Source organism: Oculina patagonica, chromosome 2, assembly GCF_052425735.1.
Source record: "Oculina patagonica isolate OP01 chromosome 2, crgOcupat, whole genome shotgun sequence".
In the NCBI taxonomy this organism is placed as follows: domain Eukaryota; kingdom Metazoa; phylum Cnidaria; class Anthozoa; order Scleractinia; family Oculinidae; genus Oculina; species Oculina patagonica.
In genome coordinates, this window is record NC_135759.1 from 30,473,000 (window position 1) to 30,500,164 (window position 27,165).

The 27,165-nt window shown below is 37.9% G+C and overlaps 2 protein-coding genes and 1 long non-coding RNA gene across 4 annotated transcripts; 1 reads left to right on the forward strand and 2 right to left on the reverse strand.

The window, feature by feature from the left end:
- On the reverse strand, positions 1 to 26,509 carry LOC144644075 (cytochrome P450 3A8-like). Of its 2 annotated transcripts, XR_013569025.1 has the most exons (15): positions 26,393 to 26,509; positions 26,072 to 26,270; positions 25,445 to 25,541; positions 24,912 to 24,970; positions 24,287 to 24,383; positions 23,397 to 23,513; positions 22,055 to 22,143; positions 21,271 to 21,410; positions 20,632 to 20,759; positions 19,881 to 20,099; positions 18,974 to 19,062; positions 18,275 to 18,412; positions 17,981 to 18,146; positions 17,437 to 17,659; positions 1 to 10 (listed from the first exon to the last, which is right to left on the reverse strand). XR_013569025.1 is itself a non-coding variant. In XM_078503484.1 (14 exons), the coding sequence occupies exons 2-14, from the start codon at positions 26,158 to 26,160 to the stop codon at positions 17,579 to 17,581; spliced, it is 1,509 nt and encodes a 502-aa protein (XP_078359610.1). In that variant the 5' UTR covers positions 26,161 to 26,270; positions 26,393 to 26,509; the 3' UTR covers positions 16,633 to 17,578. The 2 variants fall into 2 exon arrangements, 1 of the variants encoding a protein (XP_078359610.1); XM_078503484.1 differs by lacking the exon at positions 1 to 10 and having other exon boundaries at positions 16,633 to 17,659.
- On the reverse strand, positions 72 to 13,205 carry LOC144644074 (cytochrome P450 3A8-like). The gene is made up of 13 exons (XM_078503483.1): positions 13,075 to 13,205; positions 12,459 to 12,555; positions 8,746 to 8,804; positions 7,974 to 8,070; positions 6,392 to 6,508; positions 5,334 to 5,422; positions 3,833 to 3,972; positions 2,998 to 3,125; positions 2,540 to 2,758; positions 1,988 to 2,076; positions 1,018 to 1,155; positions 611 to 776; positions 72 to 248 (listed from the first exon to the last, which is right to left on the reverse strand). The coding sequence occupies exons 1-13, from the start codon at positions 13,161 to 13,163 to the stop codon at positions 168 to 170; spliced, it is 1,509 nt and encodes a 502-aa protein (XP_078359609.1). The 5' UTR covers positions 13,164 to 13,205; the 3' UTR covers positions 72 to 167.
- On the forward strand, positions 4,312 to 7,887 carry LOC144644079 (uncharacterized). The gene is made up of 3 exons (XR_013569028.1): positions 4,312 to 5,029; positions 6,373 to 6,459; positions 7,447 to 7,887. It is a non-coding gene; the product is annotated as an uncharacterized LOC144644079 (long non-coding RNA).
- Positions 26,510 to 27,165: the final 656 nt, after the last annotated feature.

Below are 27,165 nucleotides of genomic sequence, written 5' to 3' on the forward strand. Positions count from 1 at the left end.
TTAAAACATTCTGTTGATTTCTTCCTATGTCTTAAAACAAAAAAAACTGAACTGAATAGCATTTCTAAACGAATCTCCGATAGGCCATTTTAATCAATAGTCCAATAAAGGTCAATTTTAGAACATCTAGTTGTCTGCGTAGTAAACAATGGGGCACAACCCTGGTTTTACTCTCTTTGGGAAACTTTAAGCATGATATTTCCTGGAAGGCAGGCAAGAACACTAGCAACAGCAAATCTCAATGGGACCTGCAAAGAAAGAAAACAAATTCAGTGATTGCATTGATTATGAGGCTTAAAAGTGCAGCAATTCATGTTCTACAGCAAAAATTGACCTTGAATATCCGACCTTATTGTCGAGTTTTGCAGAACAATCGCAGGACGCTGACGAACCCACCTGCGCAAGTCTTCATGACCGTTTTTCATGCGCAACGCAAAGTAATCAAGACATATGCTGCAATCGTTGCTTAATGCTTTAGGCGAACCAAAAACCCAAACCCACCAAAACCTACAAAAAGGTTAGGTACATTAATTAAGAAAAACGTCCACACGATTTGAATCGATGGACAATAAATATAATACACACGCTATGTTCAGCACAACAAACCTACCGGTGCTGTTTTCTCTGTGCGCTCCAGCTTGTATTTCTTCAGTAATCTCACCAGAGTCAGTTTAATTTCCAGCAAAGCAAATCTCATGCCGATACAACTGTGAGGACCATGTCCAAACGGCATGAAAGTAAAAGGATGACGCTTTGCTTTCTCTGTTTCGGTAAACCTGTCAAAAAACATGCAGGGAAAATTTAATCTGTTAGTAACGACAACTTTGACAAGATTTCGTTTGATAAAAAAACAGTGATTAAATAAGACGAAAAGAAAACAAGATGAACAAAGACGGGAGAAAAGGAGGAAAAAAAAGAAAGAACTTTCACGGGAAAGCTGAGGAGGGAGAATGAACCAAAACAACAACAAAAATACGTGAGATAAACAACATCGAAAATCAGGCATCGTCTCCTCACCTCTCTGGATTAAACGTTTCAGGTTCTGGCCAAATCTCTGGGTCGTGATGAATTGCATAGCATGGAATCATGACTGGCATTCCTTTTGGAATTGTAACTCCTTTGATAGTGCAGGTCTCGTTGCAATCTCTCTGGAGTCTAACGTTACAATAAATTGCATTTAGACAACTCGGCCATGTATCATAGAAGAAAAGCTGTCACCTACTTACGATGATGCGATGAGCCCTCGACAAAGAATAGTTTTTGAAAATAGGAGTGTTGTGAGTTAAACAAAAACCTAAAATCCGTTTTACTTCAACATAATATGGCTTTCTATTAAAAAATCATGATTCTGCAACTTCACCTAGTTAGCCGTTAATGAATTGACAATGGCGGCTCGTTTTTCTATTTCCATTTTTGGCTTTGAGCATGCAAACACAACGTTTTTTAACGCAACTGATTAAACAACGCTGTGGGAGGCGCGGTGGCCTAATGGTTAGCGCGCTTGACTCCGAGTCGAACGGCCCGGGTTCGAGGCCTGGCCGGGGCGCTGCGTTGTGTTCTTGGGCAAGACACTTTACTCTCACAGTGCCTCTCTCCACCGGCGAATTTACTGCTGGGGGGTAACCCTGCGATGGACTAGCATCCCATCCAGGGGGGAGTAGCAATACTCCTAGTCGCTTAATGCTACTGAAACCGGGATAAGCTCCGGCTGTATGGGCCTCATGGCTCGGAGACAGACTTTACTTTTTATTAAACAACGCGAGGCAAAAAAGTAAAATGGTAGGGGAAGAAAGCATGACTTTCCAAATCAAAATTTTCCCTATGAATGTGCACAACTGTTAGTAAAACAGATAGAAAAAAAACAGTTAAAGTTCGATATTGAACAATGCTGAGACTGAAACCTTCAATATTCAAATTTTAGTAACCGGCCAGGCCGACAAAGCGTTAACTAATACCCAACAGCTGTAAGTGTTTCTCCAATACTTACACAAATCCTGGGGGATACATTCTTAAGGCTTCGTTAATAACCATGTCAAGGTATTCCATCTTGTGAAGGACGTCATATGACGGCGATACCTGCAGATAAAGTAGTCATTCAATTAAAAAATTGACCACGGGCATCCGTGGAAGTAGGGCCAGACTTTTGCCAGGCTTTCTTTTCTACCTTTGTTCCAAACAAGGTCTTCAGACTCCAGGGAAATGCTTGTTCTTCTTAAAGGCATCCATTGCATTGCCAGTTGAAGAGGTACAAAACCTTTTTATTGTGAACATCAGTTTCTTCAATGTCGGAACGGGAAGGTTCCATCTTATTATACTGCCATAATCTTTTGCGTTTTGTTCTTGAACTTCATCTTGCCTTAAATGATCATATTTCATGGTAAGGGGGGGGGGGGATAATGAAAGTACGTCATGCTTAGTACGAGATGGTTAAAAGAGCTGTTGGTATTTCTTTCAAAAGATAGATCGCTAACTTTTAATCTTGTGGTCAAAACAAGTGAATCACAAATTAGAGTTCCACCAACACCAAAAAGTTACATACTTCGTCTCCAGGCCACATACGGTCAATCTCGTCTCTAAGTTTGTCTTGCACATGCGTGTCAGTGGCGAGATGATAACAAACAAAGCCCAGAGTGGTACTAGAAGTTTCATATCCAGCAATAAGGAACACAACACTCTGGGCCATGATATCATCATTATCAATTTTCTCTCCTCCTGTTTCTTCTTTGGCATCTAGCATCAATTGCAACATGTCTTTCCGCTGCAAACAAGGACGTAAAAACCTGGTGTGAAAACTTGCAGGAAGTTTGCTTTTCCCAAAACTGATGAAGATTAAAAACCAGCGGGTCAAGGAATTGAAGAAGAAAATTTGTTGTGCATTAAAAGGCCATAGCCTAAAACAAAGTTAAAATATAAAGCTTGTCTGCTTTTTACTTTTAGATTGATGCTCAGTGTCAATGACACTTAGCTTCCAGACACTGACTGAGAGAAACTACTTACATGAGCTTTGCTGTCGCCATTTGCTTTTGTCCTCTCAGTGATAATATTTGCTGCTACCGCCCCAATCTTTTCCAAATTAAAAGGGTCTGGGAGGTACTTGAGTAAACGGTCTCCAAATGGTAAAAGCACTGTAAAATAAAGTAACAAATAAGAGCTGGAGCTGGCTTTCAACGAAAAACTTCCGGTATACGGAATAATAACCATGATGGTGACTAGCAGGGCCCGGGGGGTACTCAAAAAAGTTCTATACCATTTTTGACAGAAATTGTACCCCTTTCGTATACCTTTAACTGAAAAAGGTACCCCTTTCATATACCTAAGCGACATGGCGTGGACTTAAAATAGGACGTTTTCTTGTCATTTTTATGTAGCGCTTAATAAATAAAAATAATACAGCCATAAATTGCGTCTGTTCGAAATATTTTAATTAAAGGCCCTTTTAAATAGCCAAATGACATATTTCCACACCCTTTCATATACTTAAAACTCGTGAAATCCCTACCCTTTTATATACCTGAAGCCTGAAAAAGGTACCCCTTTTGGGCGGAGCCTCCCCGTATAGGCCGTTATAGGTAGTACCCCCCCCCCCCCGGGTAGCTGGGTTTCATTCCAAACGAGACAGACCTTTAGACTGCCAGTCTGTATCCTATCTCTTCATTAAATACTGGCCTTCTTCTTCTGCTTCTGCTTCTTTAAATACTGGGATTTTTATAAATTATTTTTACCATTGAGTGTTGTATTTTATAGCATTGTATTAGTCATATGTATCAAAATCAACAAGACCATAATAACAAGCCTTCACTGAAGCATAACAACAAAAGCAGTAATTCCTTACTCATTAGTCCCCAAATTGGGTGTGTTCTCATGGCCTTCTTTGCTAGTTCAGTGATTGGATCATTCTCAACAGTTTGTGTTTCTGCCTTGACTCCAAATGCTGTTGACAAAATCACTTCCATGGTCAGACTCTGAAGCCACCTAGAAAACAAATGAGAATTAATAGCATTAAATTCTAATTGAGTCTTCTAACCACTCAATGGTCAGTAATTACATTTATCCCATTCCTTGAAGAATACAACCAATCACGAGCCTAGAAAGCCGTTGCTTATTCTGCCATATCCCACGGAAGTTTCCCGGCGTTCATTGGGCCTCCAAGTTTTTCCGCCGAAAGCCAAGCCGGCAACGTGCGCCATTTTTTGTTTTTCACTCAGCTTAAACTAAAATTTGCGATAAAATGTTCAAACGTAAATGAAGAACCAAATTATTCTCTCGAATTTGACATTCTATAGTTTAAATCTTCGAAAAACTTCATACTAGAGACGGAAAAACTTGATGCAGACGTCGAGGAATTTGCCAAACAGCGACTGAAAATATCCAGGATCGGTAGACTGAAACCTTTGTCATGTTCATGCAAAACAGTGACTTTGACTTTGCACCGCCAGAACAATTTATTTATGCTGTACATGTATTCTTTTGGCTATCCGAAAAGCGGACGGAGGAATCTAAACCGGTTAAGTTAATACAATTTTTTTTTTCATTATGCGTAAGTAAGAGGAATGGGATAAAAAAGTTATGCAATGCTTTCTCGTGGCGTACCGTGAATTATCTCATGCCTTGAAAAATACAGCCAATCAGGAGCCTCTCCGGTATTGCACAGGTCGCAGTCTACGAATATTTTCCCGGCATTCATCACGGCCTCCAAGTTTTCCCGCCAAAAGCCGTGCTGGCAACCGACGCGCGCCATTTTTCTCATTCAGCTCAGAGAAAATTTTCAAACATGAATGAAGAACCAAATTATTTTCTCGAACTCGATGTTTTTATAGTCAAATCTTCGGAAAACTTTACGCAGACGTCGAGAAATTAACTAAACAGCGACCTAAAGCCCAGAAACGGTGAAGAAAACAGCTCTTGACTGCAAGACGTTTGTCACGTTCATGCAAAACAAATGTTCTGAACGTCAGGGCAACTTATTTATGATGTATAATGTATTTGGTTGGCTATCCGAAAAGCAGAAGGAGGAATCTAGGCGGATACGGTAATATTAAATAAAGTTTCGTAAAATATTCACTCGAAGTTGTACCTGTAGGTTGTCCGGATTCGTCTTGTAAGCTTAATTAGCTGTTTGTGTGTATTTTGTCTATAATAAATTTAAAATAATGAGAAATAATTCTGCATCCTTGATCTGGGGCACTCGGCAACCAATTTTTTTTTACCAAAGACATGTCAAGATAATTACAAAATTCTATCACAAAAAAAAAAAACAGGGGTCAGTACAAAATTATTCAAATGCATTCATTTAATTAGTGAATAAAATTTATTGCTCACTAAAAAAACACTACCTGTGAAAATCAACAATCTCTCCTGTCTTGGAAATCCTATCCACTTTTTGAATTAAAGTATCCATTGCTTCATTCATAAAGGACATCATCTACAACAACCAGATAACTATAAAAATTAAATTGAAATCCTTCAATGTTCGATGTTTAAAATCGATTATTATTGTTGTTGCATGATGTTGTTGTTATTATTATTATTATTATTATTATTATTATTATTATTATTATTATTATTATTATACATTGTAGTCACTATCTGTCTTGTCATTGGTTAAGAGCCTACAGTTAATTCTGGGATTCAACGCAACCTACGGATTATTCACTCGAATTCTGCTAGCAGATGAGTAAATGATCTGTAGGTTGCACACACAATGCATGATTTCCAAGAGCAATGCCAAATTCACGGGTGGTGAGTGGCATCTTGCTCACAGCTAAGGTAAAAACATGGCTCATCGATAGTTTTACTTCTTCAACTGAGCAAGAAATTGAAAAATTGCTGGATGAGACTTACAAAACACAAAAAGATCAACAAAAGTTGCAAAGGAACTGTTCCACGAAAACCTTGAGAAGAAAGGTCTGTGTACCTTCTGTCCATTCAATTTTTAAGAAAAATCAAAACTTGAAAAATGAAAAATGGAAATCATCTCTCGAGAATATTGAATAATTGAGAAAAAAATCCAAATTAAATGTCTGTTTTCAATTTTTGACATTTAAAATCAGCATAAGAATTAAAAGTGGTAATTTCCTATTTCAATTTTGTTATTTTCCAACTGAATCAAAATGGAAAATTACCACTCTTTCTCCAAATATTTCTATTTTTTTGATATTATTATTCAATGAAATGGACCCAATCCTTTACGTATCACATCTGGAAAGTCGGAAATCAAAATCGCATTTCAATTTTCGTCTTTGATGAAAATCACAAATTGACTAAAGTACCATGTGGGGAAGAGTGGGTAGACTACCAACATGCCAGGTTGGGTTACTATTAGTAAGTTAACAAAAATATTGACTTAAATGGTAGAAATTATTTCATTTGCAGATGGAGAGTATTCACTTACATGCTTCATTTTAGATGCACTGAAGGTTGGCGACAGAGTATTACGAAGATCCTTCCACTTCTGACCAGGTACAATGTTTAACATTCTATTATAAGGCTCTGGGATATCCACAAAGTTCTGATAATTAAATTAAATGGACATGTGTGATTCAAAATTATCAGAACATTACGACATATATTCTATCATATTTGGGGATATGTCTAACTATAATCTTCTGAGGACAAAGCTGCTTTTTGAGATTCTTGAAAGAAGCATTCAATTCAAGGGACAAGTAACAAAAAACATGACCCCATTTCCCTGTGGGTACACCCCTTCTTAACCCCCATATTATGATACCATAAAGTTCTGAAAGTAATAACTTCTAAAAGTAACAACCCACTGAAAATTTTGACTCTATGAGATTTATACCGACTTAAAACATAACTTCACTTGTTGCCAAGATAAAAATAAAAACAACAGATACAACAAACCATGCCAAACTGATCTTATGTTTGTTCTAGGTTAACCGTTATTCAAAAGGCAATGTAAATGTTGTTTATAGTGGTCATGCACTTAGCACCATATCTCTTCGAGATAGCTAGTTTACAGGCCTTAAAAGGCATGCCACTGAAACAGAGAGGACAAGTATTTTAAAGGAATATAGATAGATAGATAGATAGATAGATAGATAGATAGATAGATAGATAGATAGATAGATAGATAGATAGATAGATAGATAGATAGATAGATAGATAGATAGATAGATAGATAGATAGTTATACAACTTCGCAACCTAAAAGGTTGAATTATGTCATATTTACAAATTTATAAAGTGATAAAAACTAACGATAAAATGTAAAAATATTTAAAGAACTATACAAGAGTTATTAAAATCCACACTTAAGTACATTAGGGACAATAAAACTATTTCTAAATCTATTAGTCTTAAAAACAGGGTTAAACTGGCGTGACTTTCTGAGGTTATAACTACCGGTACTAAGATTCCGTGGGGGCAGTAAATTTCTCAGCCTACTGTCATTGTTCTCTAAAATGTTGTTAAACAATTTTTCCATCAGGGCTTGACTTCGACTTGACAGAGTGACCAGACTTGCCTTGTCGACCGCTTCTTCATACGTAAAAAACGAGTATCTTAGGTTATAAGATTTGATTGTGATAATAGGTTAGGGAAACATGTGTATTACAATTTTAATTTTAGATGCAGTTTAAAAACTGCATCTAGAGTTACATAGATGTATGTATGTAAAAAAAGAATGTTAAAATGACAATAAAGATGATAAAAAAAGTACATCTACAGTTAAAATTTCATCTGCTCTGTAATTATTTTTAAGCTAATATTAAGGGGATCTTCCTAGAAAAGCTCAATAGAGCTTGCTAAGATCTCCTGCTATTAAATTTAAATTAGCAAACAAAAGATCAGTTTAAATGTACATGTAATATAATGGACGAATAAAGAAAGAACAAAGTAACAGGAAAGGTTGTTACTTTTAAAACTTTACAGTTAGTCAACTGTACTTATATTAAAAGTATTAGTAATTATATGCTGCAAATGGGAAAGAAAATAGGCTGAACTGTACAACCTTACCATTCTATCGTGAAACTTGGGAAATTCTTTAATAAGAATATCTTTGATCATGTCTGGATCACCAATCATGAGAAATGGCGTACGGAAAAAATACATTCTAAAAGAGAATTTAATGAGCACACATGTAAATTATGCACTAATTTATCCATTAAACATTTTAATTACTAATATAGAATCAAGGTACCAGATTGCATGGTCTGGGCTGATGTGCTCTGACTGTGTCATTGTATTGCGTATTTAAGCAAGACATCTTACATCTTAAACATGGTGAGTGCAAATGAGAACTAGTGAACAGTTGGGAAAACCAGACAAAATAATACCTAGGGGGCTACAAACCTGGCATATGGACTAGCATCCTGTCCAGGGGGAGTAGAATAATAACTCCCAGAAACTGAATGCCAGCAAGTATTATTGCTATAGAAACTCAGCCATAGCTTTGGCAGTTTTATTTAGAACACACCCTCACTTGCACTTCTAAAATGTTCTTAATTTTTCATATGCTTTTATTGTTCAACAACCACAACAAGCAAATGACTGACTTTGCTTTTTCCTTTATAAAATGTTCAAGAAATATAACACACTTAACACACGTGCATGATGTATTTGCTGCAGCGGGCTTTGTCAAGCTAGATAACAATCTCGAACTGATCAACCCTAGCATGCACATTATTCCTAAAATAAACCTCCTCCTAATTCAAATAAACCACTTTTTAAACTATAATATAATTTAACAACGAAGTTGGTCACTGATGACTATTGAGATAATACGTACCCAAACACCTTGCCATATTTCATGTACCATTCCAGATAAAGCCTTGGAACATTGCTTGGCTGCATGTATAAAGAAATAATAATGATGGCAGTTTTATTTTTATAAACTAAGAAATAATGGGTAAATCTATTTTCACATTACTTTGAGGAAATCCCTGATATAAAAATGACAGTGTGGCTAGTGCTAATGTGTAGTTCCATAAAATATCCATATCTCCCCCATGGAAGGGATTTTTTTAAAAGAACCCCCCCACCCCTCTGGAAATTTCAGTTAAATTTCATACATTTCTTTAAAAATTTTTATCTTTGAGACCCCCACCCTCCCCCCCCCATATTTTTTTGTTTTCTGGAACTACACAATGTCAAAAAAAAATTGAAAAGACGCCCCCTAAATGAACAATTAAATCAAGAACAAAAATTAATATAACACGTAATATATTGACACAAGTGACTGGTCACGATTCATGCCAGTTATTCTTAAAGGCCGCTTAAAATCTCTTTTGTTCCGGTACAAAGGTATTTATTGTACAAAAATCACAAATCATTTCTTTTAAGGTTTTATACCTTACTGTTACTAATTTTTGCAGGACTTAATTTTTGCGATTTTCAAGAAAACCGCGACAGTGTTAAAAACAGCTTATTGATTTGACGTATGTATGATTTCAAGATCAGACAAGCATACGAAAAAAGGTTCTCGCGAAAAATAACGACGCGAACTTTAATACCCATATATATACATGTAATTTGTTATAATTAATCAATGTTACGGTCACTTTACTACATGTACATAATCAGTATCTTGGTACAGCCTCTCTCTTTCAGTGTCACTGGAAAATTAAAATCAGTTGTGCCATTTTGATACTTACTGTTTGTTAATGCAGACTAGTATTTTGACATTTTTGGCGAAAAGTAAGTTCCTTTAAGGTCATTGCCCTGTATTGCATTGCGCATCCTTACTGCGCAGAATTTTACGCGTAATAAGCGCGCGCGCGCGCGCGCATGAACAAAATGGCGGCTTTTTCTATGTGGCTTAGCCCGCGAGAGAAGTAAAGTGTCGCTTTCTCGTAAAGAGTCTGTGACCTATCAATTTTTTCTCATATTTTGGGTGTAGTGATCTAATTCTTTCTGTAAAATGAAAACAGATCAATTTTGTGTTTGAAAAATAAATTATCGCTTAAACGTTTACTTTCTAGTACTCGTAGAGGAATTTTTAAGGAATATATGGAATATACAAGGTCTTCCTGCTACTAAACGAATCTGGTGACCCCCTTTTTATTTCAAAATTTAAGTTCCCTTAACGTAATAAACCAGTAGGCGAAGTTTAGTTAAAAAATTTGTTCAGTTCTTTTTCAGGGCAATGACCTTAAACATATTTTTTTGCCCAAATTGCAAAAATTATGTCCCGAAATTACAGTAAGTTCCCGCAAAAATAAGTAACAATAAGGTAGATTACTATGAACATCTTATGGGTACCAAACTTGATTTTTAAAACTGTGCTATCCCTTACAGTATCATGTACTGTATTGAGGGTTACTGCTGTCTGTAGTAATGCAGGCACAAGTTAATCATACCTGAGGACACGATCGAAAAATCAAGGTCTTTTGACTTCACAAATGGATTTAAACATTCTATTTAGAACAATTTTGCCTTGTGAACTGCATTTGAAGCAACAAAAGATAGCGATGAGAAAAAATAAATTCATGGTGAAGCAGTTTTCGAACCTAGTTGAAGCTGAAAAAGAAGGCCACTCGAACGAGCGTTTTGGCAAAGCTCGTTTTTCTTGTCGCTGAAAGCAGATGAAAACAAAATGTAACACAGCGTTGGACAAGTATAGTTGCCTAAAGAACTATGGTGGATGAACTTTTTTTCTTTCTTGCCCTGAATTTGATTTCTCTCCAATATCTTTGTCTTTGGAAACTTCTTCTTTGCTTTTTATTGTTACTTACATTGTATTATTTGACCATTTCATTTGTCGGGTCAGGTAGCCTCTTTGGGTTTTGACCCGAGACCCATTTCTTATCTGGAACACTGGTTCCCTAACCCCTGGGAATTAGGCTGGAAAGATTGTGCATACAGAAATTCACATCTCCAAGGGGTGCATTATGTAGGTGCCCTTTTCAATCCCTTCCTCTCTTTGTACATTATGTGTATGAATTATCTACCACTGGTACCAAAGTCATGGAGTTTACAGAAGTAGCATGATAATACTGGTATTGCTGGTGTTGTCAATTAAACAGATCCTTAGTGACTATATGATCAAATTTCACCCCTTGAAATTTTAGGCGTTTCATAAATTCAACAAAAGATTAAAATGGCGTTTTCCGTTTTCAAATTCTTTTTAGTTCAGAGATATTAAAGTAAAAAAAAATCTAAAATTGCAATTAGGGGATTGATGACGTCATCTACTCAACCCAGTTTTTCGTAAGTACAAAAATTGAATTCTCAGTCATTTTCTGCAAGAAGAACTGGCAGACTAATAGTTCTGCAGCTGACACACTTACATTTAATACATTATGTTACATGGTACTACTATTTTCAGTCCCCATGAATTTGTTTTTAATATAATTTTAGAATTTTTAGTTCGGAAGGCAAGACGCCTTTTCTCATATGCTTGTCACATCACGATAAAGAACGGAAATCGGAATGCCAGGGAGAGCGGGGGGAGATAGTGTTGCAGGTACATTAAAGTGCTCATGAGAGAAAAAGCGACGATGAAAAGATACGGATGTGCATTCTTCAATGTTTGGAGTGAGACACAGTCATGTAAGCGGTGATCTTAGTTTTTTTAGACATGTATTTGGATCAGGAGGAAGGTTAAGAGCACATGATCAGGAGGTAGAGAGGCAGACAATTAGAGTGTATACAGGTTCTAAGTGCTGTTAGAATTCCATACTCTCCCCACAGAGGTTGTTTTGTTTAACCCCTCTTCCCTTTGTCATTCAACTGTTTTCTTTTCCCAGATTGGGGGAAGAGAGACTGTCAATCATTGTACCACGTGATTGGAAGTCAAGGTGCGAAAAAAGGCAATCAAATAAATATTCACCAATCCTCAACTATATGAATCGAATGCTTTACCATTCTCGCTTCCTAGATAATATCTAGCAGAGTTTACTAAGAAAAGGCAATCATGAAGGTTTAGGTCGGGTAAAAATTTTATTTGATTAAAAAAATTGTTCATCGGCGGTTACATGCAATGTCTGAGACATGCTAGATTTTATGCAAATTTGATCCGGTCACATAATCAAACGTAAATATTTTACGGCAGATCTCTTTTTTAAACATCGTTATTGTTTGAAATGGCTTTATAAATTATGCTACAAAGAACTAAAACGAAATCTTCTTGTCTTTTGAGGCGGACTGTAAACAACGAAACATCCCAAAAATGAATATATTATGATTGCGTGCATGATCTATAATTTGCATAAAATACAGACATTGAATTCCCTTGGGGCCGCATGGCACGTTCAAATTTTAGCGCTGTGACAGCCATGCTTTGAAAGAGCCAAATGAATCAAAAAAATTGAATTTTCTTGCTTGGCCAGATCTTGCCTTCCAGCTTCGTCTAGAACCCGCGAGATGTGGGAACGAGATTACTGGTTATTAGACCAGACCTTTTCCCCCTTTGAATTTCTATGATCCTCCAGAGGCAGGGTATTGATATTTTATGGAACCACACAATACAAGCTTGTACTGGAAAAATAAAGAACAACATACATCAAACATTGTCCGTGCACTATTTCCAAAAAATGGTGTCGGTGGTGGCCCAGTGATTCCAAGTTTCTTGAACACAGAAAACGGTTTAACGCAATACCTTGAAGATATAAATTAATAAATGCATGAGTATTAAAGCTAGTTTAATAAATTAATCAAAGCATTATTTTCTTCAAATTTGATACAAATATAAATAGAATCATTTCATCTAAAATTGCTAAAGAAAAAAATAGCATAACAACTTCAATAATTTTACTGGAGTGGGTTTTTATCGGTGGTCACGCTACATCCGGTACAGTATGCTTGTCTGATCTTGAAACCATACATACCGTATTTTCTCAATTAAACGCCCCCGGCGTTTATTTTTAACTTCGCTTGGTGAACCCGGCGTTTATTTGAAGCCGGCGTTTAATCGGGGCCCGGCGTTTATCAAAGGACTGCAGTTGATTATCACCCAAAGGTACATTATAACGGATTGAATAGTTTATGTTGCAATCAAGATTTGTGACAAACAGAATATCTACTTGTTAGCTTGACCTCCGAGAAAGTACGGTACGTCAAATCAATAAGCTGTTTTTAACAATGTCCATCGCTGGTATCGCACATTTTTGATACATACCAATAAAGCAGGAGAATCAAAAATCCAACCAAAAGTGTAACCCAGTGATCGTTCGCAAACTGAGCTATTGTTCGCAGAATGTCAGCCATCTTTACGATCTTTACTTGTATTTTGTATTTATAAAATCGGGCACGGCCGATTCATGTTTTCATGTTTTATAGTCTCCTACCGGCCAAAAAAGACGGGGATAGCCTGGGCCTGCTACAAACCCGCCGAACATCGCGCGCGCGCATCATTTCAGTTTTTGCACACTCCTTTTGCGGTCCCGAATCTTTGAGGAAATTGAAATTTTTGTTTGACAGTACTGCATAAAAGCAGTTTATAGAACTGAATAAAAAAAAAATAGTTGAAAAAGGAAATTTTAAATCTTTATTTTGCCTCATTTTGATGGGATTTAGGGTTTTCAAAGACTGCCGGTAAACGGGAGTATCTTGTCTGTCTTGCGGCTGTGGTTTCGAACGCTCTAATTTTTCAACATGAACAACTCACAGGCAGACCACCCTGGAAATTACATATCTAAACTACATTTCGCTCTAAATATCTCAATAAAGTTTAATGAAACGTTTATCGACTCAATTGTCAGTATTTCTTCGCCTGCGCGGCCCGTTTTTTAAGAGCGCCTTTTTAACTGATTTAGCCGGCCGAAGGCCGGTTAAGATAGAAAGAGGCTAAATCAGTTAAAAAGGCGCTTGAAACGGCCCGCGCAGGCGAAGAAATACAACAATTGAGTCGATAAACGTTTCATTAAACTTTATTGAGATATTTAGAGCGAAAAGTAGTTTAGATATGTCATTTCCAGAGCTTTATTTCAGTAACCCGTATAAATTTCAAAATTTCTTTTGTTCGTCTCATGTCAACAACAATAATAAACCACGAACACATAGGGTGGCGCGATAGACATCCCCCGTCGCACCCCAGAGAGACGTCGAAACTGGCCTGCGTCGGTGACCACACACGGAGGGAGCGCGAGCAGAGGAAGACGCAAGGAAAGGGACAGAGACAGAAGACGCGAAGAGAGTCGACGCAGGCAACACTGACGAGCGAGACAGACAGAAAGGACGAGGGAAACACACCCGAGACAGAGACGGACGGGAGACGGAAACACGACCGTGGGACGAGAGATCACTGGAGAGGGAGGACAAGCGTCGAGTGGCGGAAGAACTGACAAAGGACCGAGTGAAGCGACGAAGCGCCAGCACCCGAGACAGACGGAATGACAGCTGGGTGCGAACTCTCAACGCAATCCTCGCGGGAATCAGTATATCACTATGCAACAACACAAATCACACGGTGTAGTGACGTCACGGACGCAAGAGCAAAGTGTAGACGCTCTCGGGAGTAGGCGACCAAGGAGGGAGTCTGAAATTCAGGCTAAGGGTGGTCTGCCTGTGAACAAGTGTTGCGCTTTGATATCATGGCAGCAGGCATACGTCAGTTCGCTCTAAATTTGTCAATATACAAGTTACAGATCAATAAACAGACCCTCTGTAAAGTAAAAAAAAAATTCGAACAAAACCGCTGCGGTGAAATTATTACAGTTCTATGCTGATTATAGTAAAAATCTTTAGTACGGGGAGGTGTTTGTTATCGAGTACGTTTAAAGTACGTCAGTACTGCACAGTTTATAACACAGGAGATTTATTATCAAGTGTGTTCTGTTTTATTAGCGCGCGGTTTATACGCTAAGGGCATATCGTACTTGCCTGGCAGATCAAAAACAAGAAAAATTTCCCTTATTCTGTAATTGCTTGGTACCTAGAAAAATGATACTAAAACATGCAGCAAATGTAAACAATCTTTTTATCAAAAATGCCGAAAAAAGCATTTTCAAGTATCTATTTTTTCAAATTTTTCTGGTGGGGGCATATCCCCCTAGAGGGCTTGCGCCTTGAGTGCTAGAAAAGTAACCTGCCACCTACTTTCCTACAGCCCTTAACGCTTCTTTATTATATACAGGTAGGGTGAAAGGCAAAAAGGGAAAGGGAGGGAAAATAAAAATTTGGCTTTATTATACCACGCAACCTTTGACTTCTGTTGTTTTCTCACAAGAATAAAACTTAAGGTGGGCCGGGTCTACCTGAATTTGAATGTATTTTTAAGAGTTTAAAGAAGGGATTGAAGAAAAAATAAAAACATCATCAGACAGTTGACCCCCATGCAAGAGCACTCCAGGTTGTCGGGTGACTGTTCGGTGGCCGTCTATCACTTTGTAACTTGAAATTCTAATTTTTTAAATCACATTCAATATTTCCCAAACATCCCCAAAAATAACCCCAAAATTTACAAAACACCGCAATACATAGATATATGGGATAAGTGAAGCTTTGGATTTCATAAAACGCGAACGGGAAATTTCGTTAGGTGGCTGATAATGGGTTTCAGTGTTTCCCTGCCCTTATACTTTGGGTCAGTACTACAATTCTTCTTCAATCACTTGCTATTACAGTAATGGTATATACAAAACAAATGTCCAATCCGGCATTGGTCAACAAGTTGTGATCATTTTCGTGACAAAAGTAGTTACCCGATAAAGTGTTGTAGTACTGTCACATCAAAGTGTAATGGCTGGAAAATACGGAAAAGCGTGCGACCTTCAGGTAATACCCCGCCTTAATTAGTATTGCGAAAGGAGTGCACTTGGCTAAGTGTTAAAAGTTTATATTTTCTAGTCGTCTAGTTTAATCGTTTATTTGTATTGTGTGAAATATACTTACAAATTAAGATCATTATGTCATTAAGTGATAATGCAATCTTGACAACAGATCTAGACTACAAGCAGTCCCTATTTTTTCGAAGAGCAATTTTTTTTCGCTGCTCGCCCCGCCCAATATGATGTAATTGCCCTGTTCACCAATGTTCCTGCTCACGAAACTATCAACTATTTCAACTTTATGGCACGCTCTAACCTATAGCTGATGACACGCTCCACGAGCAAGTTGAAGGAGTAGCAATGGGTTCTCCACTCGAGCCACTATTAGCCAACACTGGTTCATGGCTTTATCGAAGAAACACTGGACGAGAGAAACGACCTCCCCTCTTTCTATAAGCGCTACGTGAATGATACCCTGACAATTATGCCTGACCTCAATGCAATGAAGGCAACATTTTCCTTGTCAAACTGAACTCTTGCCACGTAAACCTAAAATTCACCATGGAGATAGCCGATGAAAACACCAACGCTTTTGTTGGCACGATAATCACTAAAAGTGGCAACAGGCTCGAAACATCAGTCCACAGAAAGACCACGAACACTGGGTTGCTCCTCCGCCATCACAGCCATGTTGATAAGCGATACAAAAATTGCCTGCTCGCCGCTATGATCCATCGCGCACATCAACTGTCATCAACTCCTGCTGCTTTTTCTGAGGACTGCAACAAACTCCGTTCTATTTTCATAAACCTTGACTACCCGATCAATTTAATCAATGCGTCGATCAACAAGTTTCTCCGCAGTATCGATAACATCAATGCTGCCAGGAATACAACTAAACAGCCCTACCATCATGGTTCCACTCCCTTTTAAAGATCAGCAATCAGCCAATTCAGTGAAGAGACAAATGCAAAATTTGAGCGTCAACATCGAAACGTCGTCGCCTTTTTTAATTTATAACTTTTAACCAAGATGGTTTTAAGTTTAACTATGTTATCGCAATGTTTTATAGTCAAATTGTTCAACAAATCTCTTCTACATAAGCTAGTGAAATCGAGAAATTAATTGCATCTCTCGTTTGCAGTCACTTTTGTCTATACGTTTAAAAGTACTTCTATAAGGTGACTACGTATTGAAATATTGACAAATCAGTAGTGCCTTATATGCTCAACACGTTATGCAACCGTCAGCAACAATATTAAAATGCTTGCAGTATATATACTAACTGTATTGTATTACTATACTTTATTATCATACTGTGAATTTGATAATAAATCTGCTCTCCAGTGACTTGCAATAACCACTGATTGAAAGTTATTCGTGCAAAGAGCTAAAACCATTAAGAGGAAAAAATTCCTTTGGCTAGGTAGTTGCAAAACACATGATTTAGCACACGACCTCTCCCACACTCGTCACATGCAAGACATAGTTCATGCTACCATTTTGGCCAAAGGAAGTGTGTCAAATTCGATTGTCCGACCAAGAGTTGTCTTGAGAAAGACACTTAAAGGTGTCTTTTTTTTTTAAAGATGAATGATTCCTGCTTATAGTTGCTTTCACTCAGTGAACAAACTAAGGGATTTCCTGGGATCAAGACGCTTACCACATGCCTGAAAAGGTGCCGTTTTGTTAGATCTAACTGACCTAATTTCATCAGTTTCCGATTAATACCCTAAAAACACACTCAGTATGCTAGTTTACTAAATTTAAACCTGTTGATTTCTTCCTGTTTCAAAACAAGAAATTCGTTTCTAAACGGATTTCTGAAAGACCATTTTAAACAATAGACCAGTAGAGGTTAATTCTAGAAAATATAGCTATCTGCTAAGTAAATGATGGTGCGCAATCTTGTTTTTACTCTCTTGGGGAAACTTTAAGCATGATTTTTCCTGGAGGGCAGGTGAGAACAGCACCAACAGCAAAACCCAATGGCATCTGCAAAAAAAAAGAAAACAAATTCAGTGACTTGAATATCATTATCCGACCACAGTCGTTGTCAAGCCTCGCAGAACTGGGCATTGACGAGCCTAACTGAGCACATTTCATGACATTTCTACACGCATCCGCCATCGTAAAGCAAACAAATAAGCTGCACTTGCAATCTGACATTGTCAGTGTAGCGCACGTACGGCCCAGAACATCCAAAATATCTTAAACTTGTACCAAAAGCCACACAAAAAAATTGGTACGTTAATTACGAAAAACGTCTCCATGAACAGTGTAATGCAAATGCCATGTGAAGTACAACAAACTTACCGGAGCTGTTTTCTCAGTGCGCTCAAACTTGTATTTCTTCAGTAATCTCACTAGAGTCAGCTTAATCTCCAGCAAAGCAAATCTCATGCCGACACAATTGTGAGGACCATATCCAAACGGCATGAATGTATAAGGATGACGCTTTGCTTTCTCCGCTTCGGTGAACCTGTCAAAGTCAATGCAAGGAAATCTATAACTGACAACGTTTTTGGTGGATAAAGTAGAATGATAATGGCTGAAACGATGATGAAATAAAAAAAAAAGCTGAGATAAACATCAGGTTCGTCTCCTCACCTCTCTGGATCAAACTTTTCAGGTTCTGGCCAAATCTCTGGGTCGTGATGAATTGCATAGCATGGAATCATGATTGGCATTCCTTTTGGAATTGTAACTCCTTTGATAGTGCAGGTCTCGTTGCAATCTCTCTGGAGGCTAAGGAGGCAATAAATTACAGTTCAGTAGACAACTCATGAATCATAGGAGAAAACCTCTTACCTATCAGTACTGTGATGTGATGGAACATGTAAAGTTATGACAAAATGTGAATTTTTTTAGAAAACAAGTAAAAAGCAATACGTCATCAGAATTTCATTGCTCTTTACACAATAAATCTCGATCCTGCTACTCCAACTTCAGTCTTAGCGTGATGAACCGACAATAGCTCGTTTCTCTTTCTCCATTTTTCTTTCGTATTAGGTGAACCCACCGCTTGCTATAACATCATTTTTTTTTTCACAAAAATGATTTAACAAAAGGGAGCAACTACAGTAAAATCTGAAATGGCAGGTGAAAGAAACTTGACTTTCGAAAGCAATCGTTATTGTTCCCAATGTAGAGCAGTTTGCACAACTGTCAGTAAACCAGTTATTATAAAACTGAAGATGGAAACCTTCAATGTCCAAATTTTAGCAATCTGAACACGGCCGACAGTGTTATTAACTACCCAACCGCATTATATATGCCTAGTCAGTGTTGTATTTCTTCGAAACTTACACAAATCCTGGGGGATAAATTCTCATTGCTTCGTTAATGACCATGTCAAGGTATTCCATCTTGTGAAGTACATCATATGACGGCGATACCTGCAGATGAAATAGTCATTTAACGACATTAAATAAAAACACTAAGAAAAAAACATGTTAAGAGAACATCATCATTTACTTAAAATTTAAAACCAGAAGAGTTCTACACAGAAGTGCGCAAATAGGGAAAGACTTGAGACATAGCTTTTCTGTCCTTCTTATAAAAATAGTGTCTCCAGTTTCCAAGGAAATGCTTGCTGTTGTTAAAAGCACCCAACGCCAGACGTTACGGGGTTTATTAAATTATAAACACCAGTTTCTTCAATGTAGGAAGGTACCTGCATGTTATCACATTGCTTAAATCCTTGCTGTTTTGTTCTTGAACTCCATTATGCTTCAAATGGTCAAAAAATTCATAGGCAAGGGGTATTCAAAGTACGTCATCTGAATCTCATTGCTTTTGACTTCTTCAAGTTAATTAAATCAACCCTGGTGCTGAATATTTTGACGATAGTTAAAAGAACAGTTGTTTTTTTTTTTCAAAAGATAGTTTGCTAACTTTTAATCTTGTGATGGAAAAAAAAAGTAAGTCAAACACCATTCTCGTCCCAGAGCCATTTCCCTCAGCCGACAACATGATTTGATTGCCTAGATTAACAAAGGGAGTTTCAAATCTAGTCAATCAAATAAATCGTTTCTAACTCTCGTATAACAAAGGGATTTTAAAATGGTTCATTTGATTAGCTGTTCGTTTTGTTTAAATCCAGCCAATCAAATCGTGTGTCTGGGATCACCAGAGCCACTTGTTTCTCTTGCGCAGGCTCCACTGGCTAAGAGGGACAGGCAGCTCTGGAACCAACACCAAAAAAGGTACACACCTCGTCTTCAGGCCACATACGGTCAATCTCGTCTTTCAGTTTGTCTTGCACATGCATGTCCGTGGCGAGATGATAACAAATAAAGCCCAGAGTGGTGCTAGAAGTTTCATATCCAGCGAGAAGGAACACAAGACTTTGAGCCAGGATATCATCATTATCAATTTTTCCTCCTCCTGTTTCTTCTTTAGCATCTAGCATCAATTGCAACATGTCTTTCCGCTGTAACCAAAGGACGTAAAAACATGGTGTGAAAAATTGAAGAAAGTCTGATCTCCTTTAAAATTGACAAAGATTGAAATCAAGCAGGCCAAGGAATTACAGAACTAACAATAATAATAATAATAATAATAATAATTAATATATATATATATAATTAAAAGCATCATGGCTCATGGCGCTAATGTTGTTAGTGAATAATACTAGTGAGGACCAAAAGGGAAGGAAGACAGAATAACGACACTCCAACTACTCTACTACAGTGACACTACTGTCCACAACATCATTACTGGACTGACTCAAAGTCTTATAAATTGTAAAGGTATGTCAACAAGTCTAAAATCTGATAGCGAGCCGCTCTCTCTTAATATATTTTCTCTCTTGATATAATTTGTGCATTTGAAGGTCATGGGGTCAAACAAAGTTAAACTATAGGCTTTGTCTCCTTTTCACTTCTCACTTAGTGTCAACAACGAACGCTTTGAATTCCAGGTACAGACACTGGGGCATGACTGGCCACGGATAATCTACTTACATGAACTTTGCTGTCGCCATTTGCTTTTGTCCTCTCAGCGATAATATTTGCTGCTACCGCCCCAATCTTTTCAAAATCAAAAGGGTCCGGGATGTACTGGAGTAAACGGCCTCCAAATGGTAAAAGCACTATAAAAAAGAGTTACAAATGACATGGTGTAGTTAAAACACCGTTCAAAGCTGACTTAATTCAAATGAAAAACTATAAAAAACTTAAGTGGTTTAGAAAACGTCTTCTGGAATGCAGAATGGTGCATGGTAATTAAAAGGTTTATTGGCTGGCCAGCTGGGTTCCATTTCAAACAATTATAGCCTCTAGCTTTAGATTGCCTGTAAGCATCCGAGCAATACAGCATTGTATTGGCTATATGTATCTGTTGTGGTTTCGGGTCCGTGGTATCAGGATTTACGAACAAACATAAGGAGAACAAACCCAGATCAACACAAGGATTTTTTTTCTCTACACACGAGAGAAGGCACATAGTGCACAATGTACATATAGGTCAGCAGAACATGCCCAGAAATTAAATGGCATTACAAATTAAACTATAACAGTATCAAACCTAGTAAGATCTCAGAAAGATCATTACTACAAGCATTCAAGATAGCATGAACAGAAACAAAAGCAGTAATTTCTTACTCATTAATCCAACAATGGGGTGTGCTGCCATGGCCTTCTTTGCTAGTTCAGTGATTGGATCATTTTCAACAGTTTGTGTTTCAGCCTTGACTCCAAACGCTGTTGACAAAATTACTTCCATGGTCAGACTCTGAAGCCACCTAGAAAACAAATGAGAGATTAAAAGCATTCACAGTAAGTCTTTTACAAAGCCATTTATTACCAAAACGTCTACCCTGGCCGGCCTAAGGCCACTGAAAAGAGATAGGAGACAGAAGGGCAGGAAGGATGGAGGGAAATTGGGTTGGCAGCAGTTTCTCTGAGAAGCATCAGAAAAAAAAAGCATGATAAAAAGCAAAATTTTCATTAATTAAATAAATAAGTTACTGTATTAATCAACTTTTAAAACCTCCAAGTTGAAAGAAAATTAGGGTAAATGAGGAAGAACTTCTCAATCTGACCCATAGGGTGCCTTAATTATAATGACATAAAGAGTTGTGGAATTCACATCAGCCCTGGACTGTCTTTTTTTAATCGTTATTTTTCAAATAAAGTTTTTGTTGTATCCTATTAGCGTTACATGTAAGTATAAAGGTTAAACTACAATTACCAGTCAGTGGTCAAAATTACATACATTAACAATCTTGCATTCTCAATCTAGAACAAATCCACAGCCAATTTTAGCTTAAACCTGATTAAGAATGTGAAAGTAATTTACAAAATTCTTATCATGCACAAGTGGGAACAGTAAAGAAATGCTACATTCGATTTAGTGATCACGAGTAAATGTAATTGCTATATATACCTGTGAAAATCAACAGTTTCTCCTGTCCTGGAAATCCTATCCACTTTTTGCATTAAAGTGTCCATTGCTTCATTCATAAAAGTCATCATCTGAAAAAATCAAAGACCTTTAAATTAGATATGTATTCGTGGAGATCCTTCATCTTCTTTGTTTTCGGATTATGATTAGGTAAGCATTTTTTTTCAAAGTTTTACTCTGGGTTTTCTAAGTGGCCCACAGAGAAAGTTAAGAAAGTTTAATCACACACACATCACACAGCCACTAGTGCATATTTCCAATCCCTGTTGATGGGAATTATTAGTCCTTTGCAGGCCTAGCCGTACCTATCTGTTACTTAATAATTTAATGTTATTACAATATAATGACGTTATATCATCAAAAACTGCATCCTGTACTTCAATAAGCAAAATATTGTCATGGAAAAGGGGGGGAGTACTCCCTTATATAATGGTCTATACGGGGAGGCTCCACCCAAAAGGGGTACCTTTTTTCAGGCTTCAGGTATATAAAAGGGTAGGGAATTCACAAGTATAGGTATTTGAAAGGGTATGGAAATTTATCATTTAGGTATTTAAAAGGGCCTTTAATTATAATATTTCGAACAGACACATGTACAATTTACGACTGTATTATTTTAATTACTTTAAATTGGTAGAAACAACCTCTCACCTCAGAACCGGAAGGAGAACGAGGCGGAGTCGAGTACGGAGACCTGACGGACAAAACCAGATGCAAAGAAGAGTCCTGGCAACAAACGAGGCAGGGAGGCGAGACCGGGAGGTGGACGCGAGAGACAGAGACAGGAAGAATGCCCGACAGAGCAGGGAGCCGGGAAGCAGGCCGGGGACTGACCCGAGAGCGCCCGGCACAGACCGCATGTCCGTCCCCTCACGAGACCAGGCGAGGAGAGGGGACCCGTCGGCGGCTCGCCCGGTGCGGGGGGAGGGGGGGAGAGGAAGCAGAGGACGGAGGCCGGGGAGGCGGGACACGGACCGGCCCAACGTGGGGGAGAGCGGGACAGAGATGGACGGGGGGACGGTGGGGGGGCGGGGCGGGGCGGGGAGACGAGAGACGAGGACGCGGGCCGGGGCCCCCCCGAAAAGGAGGCGGGGAGGGGGGCACGCCCACACACAGTGGAGGACGGGCGAGGAGAGGAGAGACGGAGACGAGAGGCGAGAAATGATTCAGTTGCTACTCAGGTCCTAAAGATTTTATCCTTCTTTTTTTCTACTGAAGTGAAAAAACTGTTGTGGTAGCTGATGAGACAATTAAAAAAGAGAAAATCTATGGAACCAGCTGGGTATCAATAAATTTGCAAATGAATATTAATGAATTTACTTACATGCTTCATTTTAGATGCACTGAAGGTTGGCGACAGAGTATTACGAAGATCCTTCCACTTCTGACCAGGTACAATTGTTAACATTCTGTTATAAGGCTCTGGGATTTCCACAATGCTCTGATAATCAAATTAAATAATGATTGAAGAGAAATTTATGAACATAAATTTGCACCAAGTGCAGCTACATGTGGATAAATATGTATGTATTTGGGAGTACATCTAAGACTGCATGATATATACCTTAATAAACTACGTTTTTAGATTCTTTGAGTCCTGCAGTTAAGTGACTTTAAACATAACTTCACTTGTTGGCAAGGGTCAAGCCAACCTGAATTGCCACCCTCTGAGAGTGATATGAAAAGGCTGCTAAATCCAAAAGTAATTAACAAGGGCATCACTTTCAGAAGGACGTATACAAAACATGGACCCGGGTCCATGGACCACCCCTGTGGACCCATTTCGTTGTTTTGGTTTTTGGTACCTGCCGTCAATTAATACCCTGTCCCCATTCTACACTTTTTTGATTTTCTTTTGAAAATTAGGGGTGGTCCACAGGGGTGGTCCATGGACCGGGTCCACAAGGTGGTCCATGGACCGGGTCCACAGGGGTGGTCCATGGACCCAGGTCCATGTTTTGTATACGTCCCTTTCAGAACTAGTTAGGTATAAATTGTACTTTAATGCTTGTAATTTTTAACCTAGAACTTAGTTTTTAAAAATTTTAGTTTTAAGCTGTAATTTTAACTTTTTGTTTTTTGTAATGCGCATTTGAACATTTACGTATGGAATTTGCGCAAACAAATTCGTAATTATTATTATTAACTACCTAAGTCAACTGCACAAGTTTATAATGCATGTATTATGAAATAGGTAGAGCTGTACAACCTTACCCTTCTATCGTGAAACTTGGGAAATTCTTTAATAAGAATCTCTTTGATCATGTCTGGATCACCAATCATGAGAAACGGCTGACGGAAAAAATACATTCTAAAAGAAAACAAATTTAAATTATCTATTTAACATTTAATAATGAACCTGAATAAGATACCAGTCACACTGAAGGGGAGATGTGGCATTTGCCTATATACTAATGGTTTAAATAAGTGTGTGAAATTCGTGATTGAATGGTCGTGAACAATTAGGGAATCTAGACAAAATGCAGGCGCTCATAGAACCAGCTGTGGACTAGCATCCCAAGGGAAACTGCCAACACTCCCTGAGTGGTATCATGCTATGGTAACTGCGGTAGGATTTTGACATTTGTAGGTGACACCCTGACATTTATATTGCTTAACAATCTGATCAAGCAGCTTTGCTATTTCTTTTAAGCAAAATGTTCAAGAAGTTGTGCATATGCATGTTGTAGGCTGCGACATGCTTTATCTCATACTAAACAACCCTAGCATGCACAATTCCTAAAATGAACATTATTTTATAACAAATTCTATTAATAATCCACATTTTTTAACTTAAACAAGGAAATTGGGCACTAATGTTTATTGAGATAATACATACCCAAACACCTTGCCATATTTCTTGTACCATTCTTTATGACGTTTTGGGACACCGTTTGGCTACATGTATAAAAAAAAAATAATAAGATTTCATGGCAAATAAACCATGAACAGTGCCAACCCAATTAAAACTATTAACTGGGAAACAATAATAATAAAAAAAATTATTGTCTGCAACCATAGCCATACAAAGCGGTGGGGGGGGGGGGGAATGCTCCTCTTGCAAATTGCTATAATCATGTTTGATTTTTTCTTGCAAATTCTATGTGACCCCTCAGTTTGATTCAACTGCAAACACTTTGAAGTGATGAGTGGGAAAAAGTTATTGGAAAGAGTGACCAGAAGTAAGACTTTTGCAGAGCTTGAGCATTTATTTGCATGCAGTGGATCAAATGCCGCAATACTTTGAGGGTCCAAAATAGGCTTGGCGGGATGCGGGATGGGGCTAAAAATCAAGGCAGGATGCTGGATATGAAAAATTTGAATGGCTGGGTACAGGATCAATATACACTGGAAAAATAAAGAACAACTTACATCAAATATAAACCCTCCTGTATTTCCAAAGAATGGCAGCGGTGTTGGTCCATTTATTCCAAGTTTCTTTAGTGCAGTGTATGGTGCAACACAATACCTTGGAGATAAAGATTGATCAAAGCATTATTTTTCTTTAAATTCAATTTCAAATGTAAATAGGATCATTTCATCTAAACCTGCTAAAGAAAACAATAGTAAAACTTAATTCTTGTACGCCTCTTTTTTGCGGAGGGTTGCGTGACCACCGCAAAAACCGTTCCTATCCACGTGCACTCTCGGTATGTAAACATTAGAGACAACGTCATATGGCTGATTCTGTTAATATTTTCTTAATTATTGAATAAATCTATCATGAAATGAAAAATAATCTATTCATCATTCACACCAAACATGAAAGTTCTCACTTTGAAGAACAACGACAATTCGACAATGGTGATGGGGGTTGGTGACGTTGCGTTACCTTTTCGGGCGTGTTACATATACGTTGACAGTGGTTGGAGTGTTTTGCCGTTCGCAGGAAAATTATAACAAACGAGATTGAAGTAACTGAACGCTATATCATCAGTAGTCAAATCACTGAGCTGTTTATACTGTACATCACTGATTCTATACATTTGTAATACATACCAATAAAATAGGAGAATTAGAAATCCAACCAAAAGTGTAACCCAGTGATCGTTCGCAAACTGAGCTATTGTTTGCAGAAAGTCAGCCATCTTTACTTGTATTTATTAGAAACTAAATACGTCAGTTCTGTTTGTAGAGCTGCGCTTCTTCGGCTGGAGTAGGCTAAATCAAGAACTTTATCCTCTCTTCTTGTTCTTCTCTGCAAAAAGACAAAATTGTACAGTTACACTAATTACACGGGACAACGCGTACGGGCACGGACTACAGTTGATATATCCGAAGAACGATAAGTAAATTCTACCTTCTAATTTCGATTTTTACCTGAGAAAATTCGAAGCACGCTTATGTACTTGCCTCACTGAATTTGTGGTATCAAATACCAACAGTTTTCTCTAACTGAGTGCAATGCCTTTCCAGCTTTGCACGGCAGCTTATATAGCTGAGTTTTGCATAATTTCAGTGAATTTGAAATATCTAAATTTAGTCACAGATGTAATGCCGGAATGGCGGTGTCACGTCAGGCAAGAATAAGTTAAAATTTTTATCTGTGTACTGAAGGTTTTGTAACTATTTTAGTTACTTCAGAGATAATACGGTAAATGCATTCTAGAGAAGAAAAGAAAAGCGTTTTTCTCTCTCAAAACAGTTCGGCATCTCACACTGAGTTGCATCAGTTAGTAGTTGATGTAATCACCGGACGTGCGTAACAGGTAAACATCAAGAGCAAAGCTTTTACCATAATTGGGTAAATTGTAGATATTTCAATAGTGAAGCCATTTTTTTGGGCTAATTGTATAATTTCTAAAGTGGTCTGAACTTGGATCTTCGAGGAGGTGATGCAACATGTTCAATTATGGCAGATTGATCGCTTTTAATCCTAATGTATTGAAATACAGTAAACTGTTCAGAGTTGATAATTTTTCCCCAGCTTATTTCAATTAGTTTAGTTCTAGAGGTGGGGATATTATTTAAGGTGCCAACGAACTGGGCCATGTTCTCAGCTTTGCACAAAGCAATTTTATACTCAACTATAAAATTGTGTTTTAGGCTGTTTGGCTTTTATTTTGCTGTGCTGTACACTTCTGTATTTTCGT